Consider the following 13,749-nt stretch of genomic DNA (forward strand, 5'->3'; position numbering starts at 1 on the left):
GGGATCGGTATAGGAAAAATTGCAATTCTCTCGGATTCTCTTCTTTTGACCCTATGCCAAAAAAAGCATAGACATCCATTCCTCGGAAAAGGAATAATAATTTGTAATTATTCCTTTAATGAATATTCATAAAACTGTTTATCCTATTTTGGTCATAGCTCTTTCCTACACAGTTTTAATTTCAGTAAATTTTTATTCGACGCGTTTCCCTCCAAGATGATACTACAGGAACTGCTATAAAACCGTTCGCCACTTGATAAGCGGAAGTTAGAGCTTCAGTCGTCGAATCATGGTATACCCTCCTATATATACTATTGTATGTACTATCCTACATAATATACTATTATCCATCCGTATTTCAAATGTTAACTTTGAATAAATTATGGTAAAAATTAATTGAAAAACGTTCAAATTTTCATTAACATTTCACTCAACGCGTTGATAAGATACATTTTAAATTCTAACTTGACGTGGTAATGTTGCAGGCAAATATGCTTTATTGCAATGATTTAAATATAACTAGGATAATATAACAATGCATGAAAAACTGGATAATTTGCTAAACTAGAGTACTGTGACAGCTATTTTTATTATTTTTCACATTCCAGTAGTAATGGCTAGACAACTTTATTTATAAAACAGGCATTTTATTCTATTGTTAATTTTTTTAATAGATTCAAGGAGTGGGTCGCGGTAGTCCAGGGGGTAGGGCGTTGGACTACTGATCGGTGGGCCTGGGTTCGATTTCCGGGCAAGCCACTCTGGGTACATACAGCTCCACCCAAGCTATGTGATTTTTCGGGTACCAGATCTTCCTGGGAAACCATAACCGGCATAGGGAAAGGAATTGACCCCCCTACACTAATGTGTGAATTTCACACGCCGTCGAGCTTAGTGCTGGGTGAACTCTTCCATCACCTACCAAGCCGACCTTCAGGTTGATTACTGTGTTTATGGTTTAGATACTAGGAAGCATTGCTGCCATGAAGGAATTCAGTTTTTCAAAAAGAAACTTGAAATTAGCAACGCGTGAATAAGCTGATTATTAGAATAGTCCAAACACTTAGTAATGCATGGTTTCAAAATATCGAAACAAAACTAGTAAGCTAACGGCTTAAAATTCTTTTTCGTAAAATAATAAATTTCTTTCGACTGTTAGTTAAAGGAAGTCATTCTTTTAAACTAATTTAAAATAAACTTCAAACTTAATTTTAAAAGTTTTAAGTTTTAATTAATACATGAAGAATAAAAGTTCCCGCAGCAATTCACAAAAATGGATCATGAACTGAGTTAAGTTTAAATTATCTAAGTCTGCTGAGCAGAGCAAGCACTCTATTTTAGTGGCGTTTACTCTCACCATAAGGATATACAAAAAGGTATCTACAGTTCAAGAATGGCGTGTGAATCAATGTTTGTTAAGAATAAACGAGTGGACACTATCTGATATCACGGAAACGGGTTAGTTTGGAGATGATGTTACATTTTGTGTCATTATCTCCGGACTCATACATGATGAAAGATCCATTTTGTGAAATCACCAGGCTAAAACGTTCCCTGAGTTGTATAGAGGAGGCGGTAAGCTAACTGAAGGCTGAAATGAATGTAAAAAATATTCGGTAGGTACAAGAATAAAATCGTAATTCGCATGGCCAGGTTAGGGCTGAATGAATTGGAAGTTGTGGAGGAAAGTTGATATTTTGACTGTCATCAATCGGTGATCAATGGTCCTCTAATATTATTTAAATAAGGTCATACGCAATCCACCGAGAAATTGGCCTCTGTTCTGCCAATTGAGAAGTGAAAAAGTGGAAGCAAGGGAATTCCTTGCACACTTACAAAAGGTACTCAGTTATAAATACCGTGGAATCTGAGGCGCTGACCACTTTCTTCAAGGTCAATATTTCCTTCCCCCCAACACCCGCTTTTCCCCTCCTTAGCTTCTCCCCTGAATGCGCTGAATCACACCGTCCGTCTGCTCAGATCATTCCTGGCTTGTTTTGAAGTGAATTATCGCAACTTTCAACGACTACACAGAAAAAAACATTTGAAACAGCGCACGTCATATTATTTTTAGTTCAATTACCATGTCTTATTCTATCAGTTAGGTTAACCGCGGAAAAATTGTAATTACATTATGATTTTAAAAACATTAATGCGGCAAATCATTCAATAATTTTAGTAGCAAAAATTTAGTTACCATAAAAATAAGTGGAACATAAAGACACTTTAAGTTAGCTGATACTGTTACTAGCAGCATAGCTATATTGCAACACAACACGGTCTGCGTCTCTGCCCATGCTCTCAGCTAAACTCTAACAGTGCGTGTATAGAATAAATAATTGAGGTAAGAATAACGAAGAATAAAATTGCCTTTAGATTTATGAAAATGGCAGATAAAATTAATGACCAGGTTTCGTGAAATACTTTTGAACAATTTATTCTTTTAATTTTTCTCGGATTTGGACCAATGTTCAATTTTCTCCTACATTCTCTTTTCGGTGGTTACTTACATCTTAAAATGTTTCATTGTAAAGAAAAGGATTAATCTCTTTGAATGAAAGAGATACTTCCAGTTCAAATTATTGCCATTGACAGTTGCTCTCTCTCAGAGCGCAATTCTTTGCGCGATGCAGTCGTGATGAATTTTATGAATTTCCCACCAATTTAAATGTAAAAGTCTGGCTCTAGTATTTTAACTTGGGATAGTGTTTCGCGACCTCTGACCGCGAATATTAAAAGGCTAAAGGCATTAATGTAAGCGTCTTCCTACTTTAAAATTACTAATTTACGCCAGCAATCGGACCGGAGTTGCATCTTACTTAGATTATTGCGGGAGTTGTTTCTGTAAGCCTTGTCAAGACACTGCATTAGAACGAAGTCCACGAGAACTTATTGATGCTTACCATAATGAAAAATACTCATAACATTCGTGGGATTCAACTCTTCTCAAGTTTCAAAATCTCTATATATGAAGCCAGTTTGGTCGGTAAATGAATATGCCGTACCTGTTTAAGAAAATGAGATGAGGAAGAGCAATCAGTACCTTAATGTATCCTTCCTAGTCCTTTGCTCCCCAATGTGAAGTTAGTGGTGTCTTTCGCGGTGGTCCTGGAAATTCAGATGTTCCGTTGCACTTGGTACGTGGCCATAGTAATTGTTGTCACGGGATTTACGCATTTGTACATGCTTCCTCCTTACTTTGTGTTGGCTTCTCCTTCGAAGTTACCGAAATGTCCACCTCATTCCATGGGGACAGCACGTCCTATCCTCTCTATCTATCCATTCTCCGATTTCCTCTCACGTTTTCCTTTGTTCTTCGCAGTGTAAGTTCCCGTTCGCCGGGCAAGATGGCACTACGCTCCGAGAACCTGGCGGCGCCACCTTCAAACCGACTCCGACTTCATATGATGGCGGCGGCCTACGGGCTGCTCCTGCTCCTTCTCTACGCCTCGGAAATACAAGGGGCCGCCATTAGGAAGGCCGCCGGCGGGCCGCCGACGACACCTGCACACCCGAACGAGGTCGGGGGCCAACAGGTTGACGGGGGGTTGAGGCGGCCGGAGGAGATGGGGACTAGACCCTTGAGGCGGGTGGCCAGGGATCTGTCGGATGAAGAGTACGACGAAGACTATTGGAACAGTTCCGATGAGGGGGAGGACGAGGCGACTAGCGTCGCCCCGGAGGACTCACCAAACACCAAGGACCCCGCGGAGGGGAGTGAGGAAGAGACGTCGGCGGGGAATACCGAAGAGGGAGAGGAGGAGGAGGCGTCTGAGGGCTCAGAGGGAAAAGTTGACACGGAAGACGCCGCCTCCGCGACGGCAGGTGACGACGACGCCTCAGTGGAGACGGGAAGTGCGGAAGGAGGGACCGCGAAGGAGGAGGACGATGACGATTGGCTGAATTACAACTGGTCCAATGAAAGCGGAGAAGAGGGAGGCGAGGGACACTCTTGGGAGAGCATTACCGAGAAACATGACGAAGATGGGGCGGGAGACAACGCTTCCTTCAAGGGAGCGGCCGAAGGATCCGCGGAAGGAGAGGAAAACGTGAAAACTGAGGAGTCCGAAGATGACGCGGGAGACGACGATGACCCCATCGCGAACGAAATATCGACCGAGAAATGGAAGTCCAAATCGGAAGTCAACGGAAAGGCCTCGTCTCACGAAACGGAGGAGAGCTCTTATGAAGACGTCGAGGAGAACTCTGGTGTCAGCGAGGGGACGTATTCGGAACCGGAACACGAGACGGAACAGGAGACGGAAGCAGACTCGGATCCGGAATTGGTGGCAATTGTGCCTGCAAATTCGAGCGGACAAGCCCATAACGACACGGAAGAAACCAAAGAGAGCGGGGAGGAAGCCGGCAGTGGAACAATGGAAGGGGTTGGAGAGGACTGGGAAGGGGACAAAGACGAAGCGGCTGAGGCGGAGGAAGATGATGGAGAGAAAGCCGAAGATGAGGACGTAGGCGACAAGGGGCTGGACAAGAGCGGGGAGGAGAACGAATCCTGGGAGGAAGATGAGGAGGCCAGTTGGGAGGCGGGCCACGGAACTGCTGTGGACACGGGAATGGTGGCGGGTGGCAAGAGATGCAAGGAAGGCGTGGGCAAAGAGGTGGGTGAGGAGGGTGGAGAGGATGAATGGAGTGAGGAGGACTGTCAAAATACATTGGCGAAAGGCAAGGCACTGGGGACCGAGGAGGTAGAAGGGATGGGCGTAGGAGGAGAAGGGTCTGGGGAACCTCCAGATGAGGGAATCGTGAAGGAAGGATCTCTGGAAGACCAGAGCGAAGAGTGGGATGATGAGGATGAAGAGGGAAGCGGGGAAGAAGAGAAAACGGAAGGGATTGGCGTAAACTTAAGCGATGGCGATGAAGATAAGGGGAAAGACAGTGTTGAGGATGGAGAGGAACACGATGGAGAACATGCTGAGGGACATGAGGGGAAAGGTGATGAAGATCATTCTGGGAAACATGATGGAGGGGTGGTGATTGGGGAGCATGATGAAGAAAAAGAAGATGAACGTGAAAGTGAAGAGTTAGGGGTGGAAGAGGGGAGAAGTATCACGACCGAAAGTGAAGAAGAGGGAGAGGAGCCGGAAGGAAGCGGCGGAGGTGAGGGCGATGACCACGGAAGCGGCGAAGGCGGGATTAAGGGATCGCAGCTGGACGTCGGGATTAAGGGCGAGGGCAGCGGAAGCATCGAAGAAGAGGGAGGAGAAGGCGAGACAGACGATTCAGAGTCGGAGGAGGAGGTGACCGAACCCGTCCCCGCCGTGGTGCGCGTGGTGCACCAGGAGCACCAAAGCCCGCCCTTCCACTCGGGAGCAGAGGAAACAGGAGGCGAGGAGGGGGAAGAATCGGAGACAGAAGAGACGGATGATAACGGGCCACACTTGGGGGTTGATGAAAAGGGCGCAGAAGAAGGCCCACACTCAGGAGAGGAGGACACGACGGAGGAGAACGAGGTAACGGTGGTGCACGGTTCAGTCTCCGGCGAGGGCGGGGAGGACGAGGGCCTACACTCTGGGGAGGCTGATACGGAAGAGGGCAGCGTAACCGATCCTCCGGGAGAAAGTGAGGCTGATGACGATGATGAGTGGCCGGAGTCGGAGGAGGAAGAGGCGGACCATCGCGTGCCATATTCCGGGGTCGACGAGGTTGGGAACGGTGCGGAAGAAGGGGAAGGCGCTATCGCCAACATCTCCAGTAACGTTTACGAAGGTATCGACGGGGAGGCCCAGCCCGAGTCGACCACCACCGAGGAGGAAGGTGATGTCGCGGTGGTCCACGTTCCACACTCCGCCGACGGCGGGGAAGAGGAAGACGAAAGCAGGCCAAAAGCGGGTGAGGAGTCAGGAATGAGTAGTGGTGTCCAACCGGGAGAGGGAGGCGAGAAAGACGAAGACGAGTGGCCGGAGTCGGAGGAGGACAGGAAGGACGTCCACGGGCCGCACTCAGAGGGATCTGAGAAGGAAGAAGAAGCTCCGCATACGGACGGGGTGGAGGAGGAGGACGCCGGGGCGACGGAAGTTATCTCTGCGGAGGCAGGACAGGGGGAGGATGAGGACGACGTCTCCGATAGCGAGGACAAATGGTACCTCCGCTCCGAGTACGACGACCTGGACTTCGGGGACGAGGACGAGACGGTGACCCCGAGGAAGAAGACGGAGAGCGAGGAGGACCCCTTCGGCTTAAAAATGATCCCAGGCCTCATTGCCAACATCTCCGGTAACGTGTACAAAGGTATCCTCGGGGAGGCCAAGCCTGGGTCAACCACCACCCAGAAGGTCCCGCCGAACACCTCGGAAGGCCGGAAGACCCAGAACGCTGTCGAGAATCAGGGCAAGGCCGGCATTTCTGTTCGCAAGATGAAGGTAGTGGCGGATCTGGGTGCAGCACCCTTCCCGGCAAACGCGGAGGGAGGAAACCCGGAGACCCCGGTCCAGGGAGAGGCGTCCTCGGAGAAGGGCGACGACGGTAGCGGCGGAGACGACAAAGTCAGCGACACACTTATTACGTGGGTTGCCCTGGGTGTGGTAGCGGCCGTGTTCTTCGGCGTCCTGGGCTACGTGTACGTCCGGGGGAAGAAGACAAGCGGCAAGGGTGTGGTAAAGAACGGTCGGGGACCGGGGGTGGACGAGGAGAAGGCGACCGTGGCCAAGGACGTAGAAATGTCCCTGCTGGGTGATAAGGCCTTCCCGCCAGCCAATTACTATGGAGACGGGGACTACCAGAGCGTCCCCCTGGAACCGGAGGAGAAGGACGAGGAGGTGGGTGACGATGGGGGTCATGAGGAAGAGAAAAAACCTTCGGAGGTGGACTGTGTCGCACCCTCGCAGTCTGAGCCCCTATCGGCCGAGCCTCCGCCGCCCGTAGAGGAGGCCCCGCCTATGGTCAAGGTCGTGGCGACGTTCACCGAGACTCCCAAGCCGATGACACCGGTGTACCTGAACGGGAGGGGCATCACGTCGACCCCCAAGGGCCGCGACGGGGTCTCCAACTCCCGATGACCGGAAGGCAGGGGCGGCTATTCTCCGCCAAATCGAACAAATGGTCCTCACTATGTCTGAGGTTCTCGAAGTGTTGGTCTTCGCGACCGGAAAAAGTGGACGGATTCGCCAAAGGATATTTTGTTTTTTTATGCATTCCCGTTTTGCATGATTGATAGAAATCGTTCGACACGGGAGTATTAAAAGTGGATCGACGTGGTTCCTTTGTTTTCGTGATACGGATTCTACGTAGTAGTTTTAAGTGTTGCACTATACTACCCCCCGCCAATTCCCCTTGCGCTGTTTTTTGTGGATTTATGTTCTAATGTGTATTTTTGAGTGTTGGGTTTTTTTATTGTTGCGGCTTGATTAACAACAATTGTTATGGTATTTTAGAGTGCTGTGAGATTCGGGACGGACTCCTTGATAATTTAGTTGCTGATGTATTTCTTGGCTCAAAAGACGAGCGAAACGAAGTCTCCCGCGTCTGGATGTTGGCTAATCAAACGGTCAAGACCGAAGTATTAATAGATGACATTCATCCACCGAACTTCGGAATATTTGTGTAAAGAATCCACTCTGTCGCTCAGCGCGTTGAAGGCAAACTGATCATAATGCAATACCATGGTAAACATTGCTCACGTGAAGGCGAGTTTTCATTCTATGACACTGGAAACTCGACAGTTTTAATCGCTTTGAAATGGGAAAAGGTTTGATTTGAGAAGCTGCCAGCTCTCTAAATTTTTTTTACAGCAAAAAGCCAAGTGAATGGCTATTATTATGCCTATGCTTGATGCTTACATTTGCACAAATTTGGGTGTCATTAGTGTGATTTTTTTTACTTAGTTGTATAAGGATGAACGTTTGAAAAGCATATCGAAAATTGCTATCAGAACAATACCCTTGTTCTCAAAAGAATCATCATGAAGATGAGTGCAAATCTCCTCTTTCCACTCCACAATGTGAATTCGTATTTTTTACGAAAACTTCCCTGAAGGCGAATATTTCAAATTTGAATAAAATCGAGGGAAGATGGGCCAAGCAATGAAAGGGAAATTGTCATGTTTTAAGTTTGCGGTACATGTACGAGGCTGTTTTGAGGGATTTTAAAAGCTATCAGCATATGATTTGAGTTCCTTAATAGCCTAAACACTTTCATAAGAGCGCAACATGCCTCGATAAAATGGTAAAAAAAACGGTATAAGCGTCTGTCATAATAATGCAAAGGACCGAAAATCAGTTGCGATTATTTAATATTGTTTTTTATCCTGAAACTTCAATTTCTATCGTTTTATCAATAGAAATGGCTGCTTTATAAGCATTATTTTTTACAAGTGCTTACCGTATCAAGGTTTCCGTAGAGTAAAAAATTATGCATAAATATGCAGATAAGGTTTCTTCTCCATCCTCATTGATGTAAAGCAGATCTTGAAAATGAATTTTTATATTCCTGTGTAGATAACAGGATGTGTTTGATTTGAGGTTTATGGGAAACTAAAATACAAATTTGCCTATCTTAATAGGGGCGCGGTTTTGTGAATACAGTAAATTTTTTTCAAGCAAACAAATTTGGTAATCGAACATTTAATCCTTATTCTATATCGAAAATATTATGTCTATTACTAAACTAAAGAAACTGTGGTAGTCACTCCTTTTACGATAGCCTCTGCAAATGTATTTCCACCGTTCCTTGTAGTAACTTTGACCAACTATAAGTGAAGCATTTTATGATTCAACACGTGGTGCAACTGTTCTGTTTCAATTAATTTCCAATTTGAGATAATGTAATCCAAAAACGTAGCATCTCAATCCTTTTAATTCTGTGATATCCACCTAAAGGAGAGTGCTATAGTCACCTCTTCCATGCAACATCACCACTGTGTTAATATAATTTCCTGAGTTCGCTGTTGGCAGAAGCAGCCCTCCTGCATTCCCTATCCCATCATCTCAATTAGCAATTGGATTTTCCCTTTCTCGGTGAAGTGTTTGGCTCCCAACGTTGTGGACTAAAAACCCATAGATGTACATATATATATATTTTTTTTTCTTGGTAGTGATAAAAGAGAGGAATCCTATTCCTATTCCCTCATCACCGTTTGGAGGCGAAGAAGGTAGGCATTGTACGTGTTTTGGACACGGTAGTCATATCATAATGTTAAAATATTTTTTTGCCAATGTAAATGTATTTTTATGACTTTAATATGAAATATTTTTGTGTTTTAAGTGTTTTGTGCGTTTAGCATGATTTTTGGAATGACTGAAATTGTTTAATGACTGATAATTTGTTAAATAAAGTTCGAAATAATTTTAGGTACATTTCTGGAGTGCTTAAGTTATTTTTTACATCCCTATGCCTTTACTTACATAATAATGTGTCCATGGGGCATAAGATCAATTCATACTGGAGACACGCTTCTATAAGCTACATCTAAATTTTTGAACCCATATAATACACTAATGCAGTGACTTCTAATGTCAGTAAGTCTCTTCTGTCACTTATCATGCCTGATTTCCTCCAAGTTTTCTGCATGCAATGATTAATATTGCTTTAAGGGGACTCATTAATTGACTTTTAGCTGTTATAAAATTGGATCTGCTATCAGACAGGTTTTTACCATAAATAATCAGCCAATAATTTTACTACAATTATACGTTGGCATTATTGTAGTAAAATTAATGGATGATAAAGAGAATGAAACATTTCATTGCTTTGACCTACCTAATATGTGATTTTTGTCTATCTAGACCTCCAGGTCAAGAATTTGAAACGCATAATGAAAATTGGATATAAACTTTATATGCGTATATAGATGTGTACATCATTAATGTGCATATTTTATAATGCATATTTTATAAAATATAGAGATTATTTTATCATGTAGTGCTTACCAAATTGAATACCTCACTTTGAGTCTGCTTACTGAACGAAGTTTAAAACAATTTGCGAACGAATTTGCCTATTTTACCCTGAAACATTGTTTCAAAATTGGGTTGCTGATTATATTAAATTGTTTAATGATGGGGAAAAAAGGATTCAAAATAAATCTGTGAAATCGTCTAGGTTCCTCCACCAGGTTTTGTCTCAGTCATACCCCAAACATAGGTGCATGTAAGTACATAAGCCAACTTAGAAACCTATTTATAGTAAAGCAGCAAGAGTTCATTAAAAGAAGAACTATTCAACTGAAAGCACTCAAGCATAATCCTCTGCTTCTCACCAATGTTGCTTTTCCCACATATGTAATAAATTCTTGCAAAAACCAGTGCAAGTTCTTAATCAGTGAATAATCTCCCCATGGCAGCATGGTTGCACCCTGCAAAAAATATAATAATTATTAAATTACAGATCATCTAGCTCTTAATGTTGGAAGCGGAATTTATCTATTACTTCTTACTTACCTTTTGGGGATGGGATATTTATACTTCAATCATGTAGAGCTATCAAATGGAAGCCACCATATGATAGCCAACTTAAGAATACCAGAAACTTGATTGGTGTAAACTTCAATACATCACTAATGATGAGAGGTTATTTGCTATGGGAAATTACTGGTCTACCAAATACTAATATCATTTGCTGCCTAACTTCATGACCAGAAATACAAATGTGATTTATAGCTCTTTTGCACTACTATATGAACACAAATAAGACAAGTTCCATCACACATCTATAAAGTGATGAGCTTAGAAAAAACAAAACCATAATGTAGATGTGGGAGCTAAAGAAAATACGCAAAAATGTATCATCAAGGGGGCAAATTAAATCATTTCTTTTGACGAACCCTTCAGGAAGGAGTGAGGTCTTCTTAGCCACATTGGATGATTTGGTTTTGGTTGACCAGGCAGAACTAGAGGTGACCAGATAACTTTTCCTTCAGGCAAAGAGCCTGTTTAGTAGATTATGATAGAACAGCCCGTGAGACAATTTTCTGTTCATAAATGGAATGAATATATAATACCTTGGGTAGTAGTCTGGCTGTAACCTACCCAGGGAGCAAGGCCACATTCAAGGAAATCCTGTAGCGGTTGGTTTAGTGTCAGTCATCAGCACCAAGGAAGAGTCTCCTAGGAACACACTCCATGTATGATTTTATCAGGAATAGCCTAATGACTTCTCTCATCCATAACCTCACTTATTTTTATTTTATAGTCCCTCCTATCCTCTACATTAATTACATTCCCCAGCAACCACATAGTTTTCCTGGTGCTTATAATTCTGAAATGGCAACTAAAATTGGGCTTCTCACAAAGACAAATTTCAATTGAGACATAAATTCACATTATCCTAGGTATTCTAGGTAATCTATTTGCATGCCTGCTGCTTTAATTTGTCTAAGTGTGTCAGTAATGTAATTTTTTATTTTTATATAAATAAAATTACAAAACAGAAAATTAAATGGACCAAATAACAGTTAAAATGTGTTCACCCCATGTGCCTTTAAAAAATCCTATTGGTATATGCATTTACCTAGACTGTCTTTGTACATGGTTTCTTTTAATCCTCCCTGCTCATTTTCACAGTTTTTGCCAATTTCTATACATGAATTCATTTTTTTACTTATAATGCTAATTTTTTTTATAGAATATAAATGCCTCTCAAAGAGGACAAAGTAGAATATTTTCACTTTTGCAGACAAATTGATACTTTTTAACAAAACAATTGTGTAATACAACCAATCTTTAAGAAATTCATTTCAGTCTGAAGGGTATTGTACATGGTATTATATTGCAACCCTTAGGGGAAGTACTAATGAGGTAAGCTGATAACTGTCAAGGCCATCTTAGCCAGATTTCTGAACTAAAGGTACTTATGAATTTGTGGTTTTTTAAAAGAATTAGTTTAAAAAATGGCATGGATACCTGCTGGCCTTAATGAGGGATGTTTAGAGAACTCCACATTTTAATATTCAATCCAGCAATTAGGTTGGAAGCCTCCCTCATTGGAGAAGATGTTCCCACTCAGCCCTTGAGTGCAAAGGATACCTTAGCAATTGAAGCTTAAATATGGTATTAATAAAATTGTCTCACTCGGCATGAGGATATTAAATCAGTAATTCTTCATTAACCATGAATTGATTACTTCTTGGTTTTAACAGGTAAACTGGAAAAAAATAGCAACAACCTTCTAAAAATTAACTCTTAAATATTTGAAACTTAAATCTTTCAGATCTAGGAGGAAAGAAAGAAAATCACCCAAATTTTATAATCATGATGAAAACTTCATTTGGTAATATGTACTGTTATGCAATGATCATTGCTAGTGGGACAGGGCAAAACCATTTTATTTTTCTTGATTTACATGAAATAATATCATATTTCCATTGGTATTATTATTCAGTCATCATGGGCAAATTAGAGAACTCAAAATTTTCACTCATGTGGCTGGATAACTCACTTACGAATTAGTAGACTATGGCTCCTACAGAACCAGAGAGACGTTTAAACTATTGTTCCATTTGAATGGCATGAGATAACAGAAGGTCCCTGTAGTAGGAGTGTGGTGTACAGGAAGATGAGGGAAGAGGGAGCAATAAAATATGTATAACAAAAGAATTTAAGGAGAGAGAAAAAGAGGAAGCACAACACCATTTAGATGGTAAAACCATGGTCGTCAGGGAAGGTATGATTGCAAAATAAATGCTTTACTGATAGTGGGGAGTAAGGACCAAGACAATTTTGTGGTTTGAGGGGAATGGGAGATAGGTTAGGAGATGGAAGGAGGTGGTTTAGAGCAGGTTAAATACATGAGGATAATCAGAAGAGGGGAGAGACAATGGAGCCCAGGTCAGAATTTAAACTACTCATATTGACATTTCTGCAGATACAGTCATGTTCATAGGGATTAAGGAGGTGTTGTTGGGGGATCTGTTAAAAATTTTCTATGTGAGATTCTGCTGCTGTGCATTTTTTTTTATTAAAAGGTTTGGGTAAATGTTGATGGATCTTGGGCTGTGGAGTGAGCAACTGGTATGTTGAGTTTGTGACCTATACATTTCCATCATTCCTCTCCTCTAGATCCCCACTTCATAATGAATAGCCATTTAAAACCCACCTATTTAATCATATATGGGCATACTTATCTATTTAATCTATATGCATTCCTCTGTGCGAATCAAATTCTAACACATTCTCTCATGATGAATATCAATGTCCTTTCACAACTTTGACTACTTTTTCCTGGCAAGTTGCTCTAAAAATGTATGGCAATAACTGCTGGATGTCAGGCCTAATACAGTAATCGAAAGAATTTTAATAGGACATCATTGAAGTAAAATATTTACCATGCTCCACTTGTTGCTGTGTACTAAAAAAATACCATGTATTTGCTCAGAATGGAGTTTCTCCTCTCTTTCTACAACAGTTCTATAGAAACATGTGAAAATTTGAAGCTAAATTTAGCGTGATGCCAGAATTAAGCTTGCATCTTCATTTTGTGATTCTAAAAGTAAATTAGTGAGGGCAATCCCAGAGAAAAGGTAGTCTTATCATTTTTAATTTAAGTTTGTTGTAAATGGGGAAATCTTATTTTAAAACTTCCGCTCAGTTCACTAATTAGGTTTTACGTGGAGTAGATTGTGTAATGGATATATTTGTAGTGTATCCTATAGTAGTAATTAAGCCTTTAGAAGTTCAAACTTTATGCCATTCATGACCATACATAAATCTACAATAATAATGAGAGGATTTGTAGCTTTGACTATTTTAAATGGACTAATTACTTGTTATATCTGCTTGCTCATTAATTTGATAGGAAAAT

At 42.1% G+C, this 13,749-nt stretch overlaps 1 protein-coding gene across 1 annotated transcript in view; it reads left to right on the forward strand.

Moving 5' to 3' along the window:
• The window catches only part of LOC139698342 (dentin sialophosphoprotein-like), a 71,209-nt gene extending 61,903 nt beyond the window's left edge, over nucleotides 1-9,306 (forward strand). The window contains exon 2 of the mRNA XM_071597251.1: nucleotides 3,323-9,306. Coding sequence (XP_071453352.1) covers nucleotides 3,348-7,013 — 3,666 coding nt within the window. The 5' untranslated portion in view covers nucleotides 3,323-3,347 and the 3' untranslated portion in view covers nucleotides 7,014-9,306. The remainder of the gene's footprint in view (nucleotides 1-3,322) is intronic.
• The last annotated feature ends 4,443 nt before the right edge of the window (nucleotides 9,307-13,749 follow it).

Source organism: Hetaerina americana, unplaced genomic scaffold (assembly GCF_022747635.1).
Source record: "Hetaerina americana unplaced genomic scaffold, ioHetAmer1.1.p SCAF_83, whole genome shotgun sequence".
NCBI lineage: Eukaryota > Metazoa > Arthropoda > Insecta > Odonata > Calopterygidae > Hetaerina > Hetaerina americana.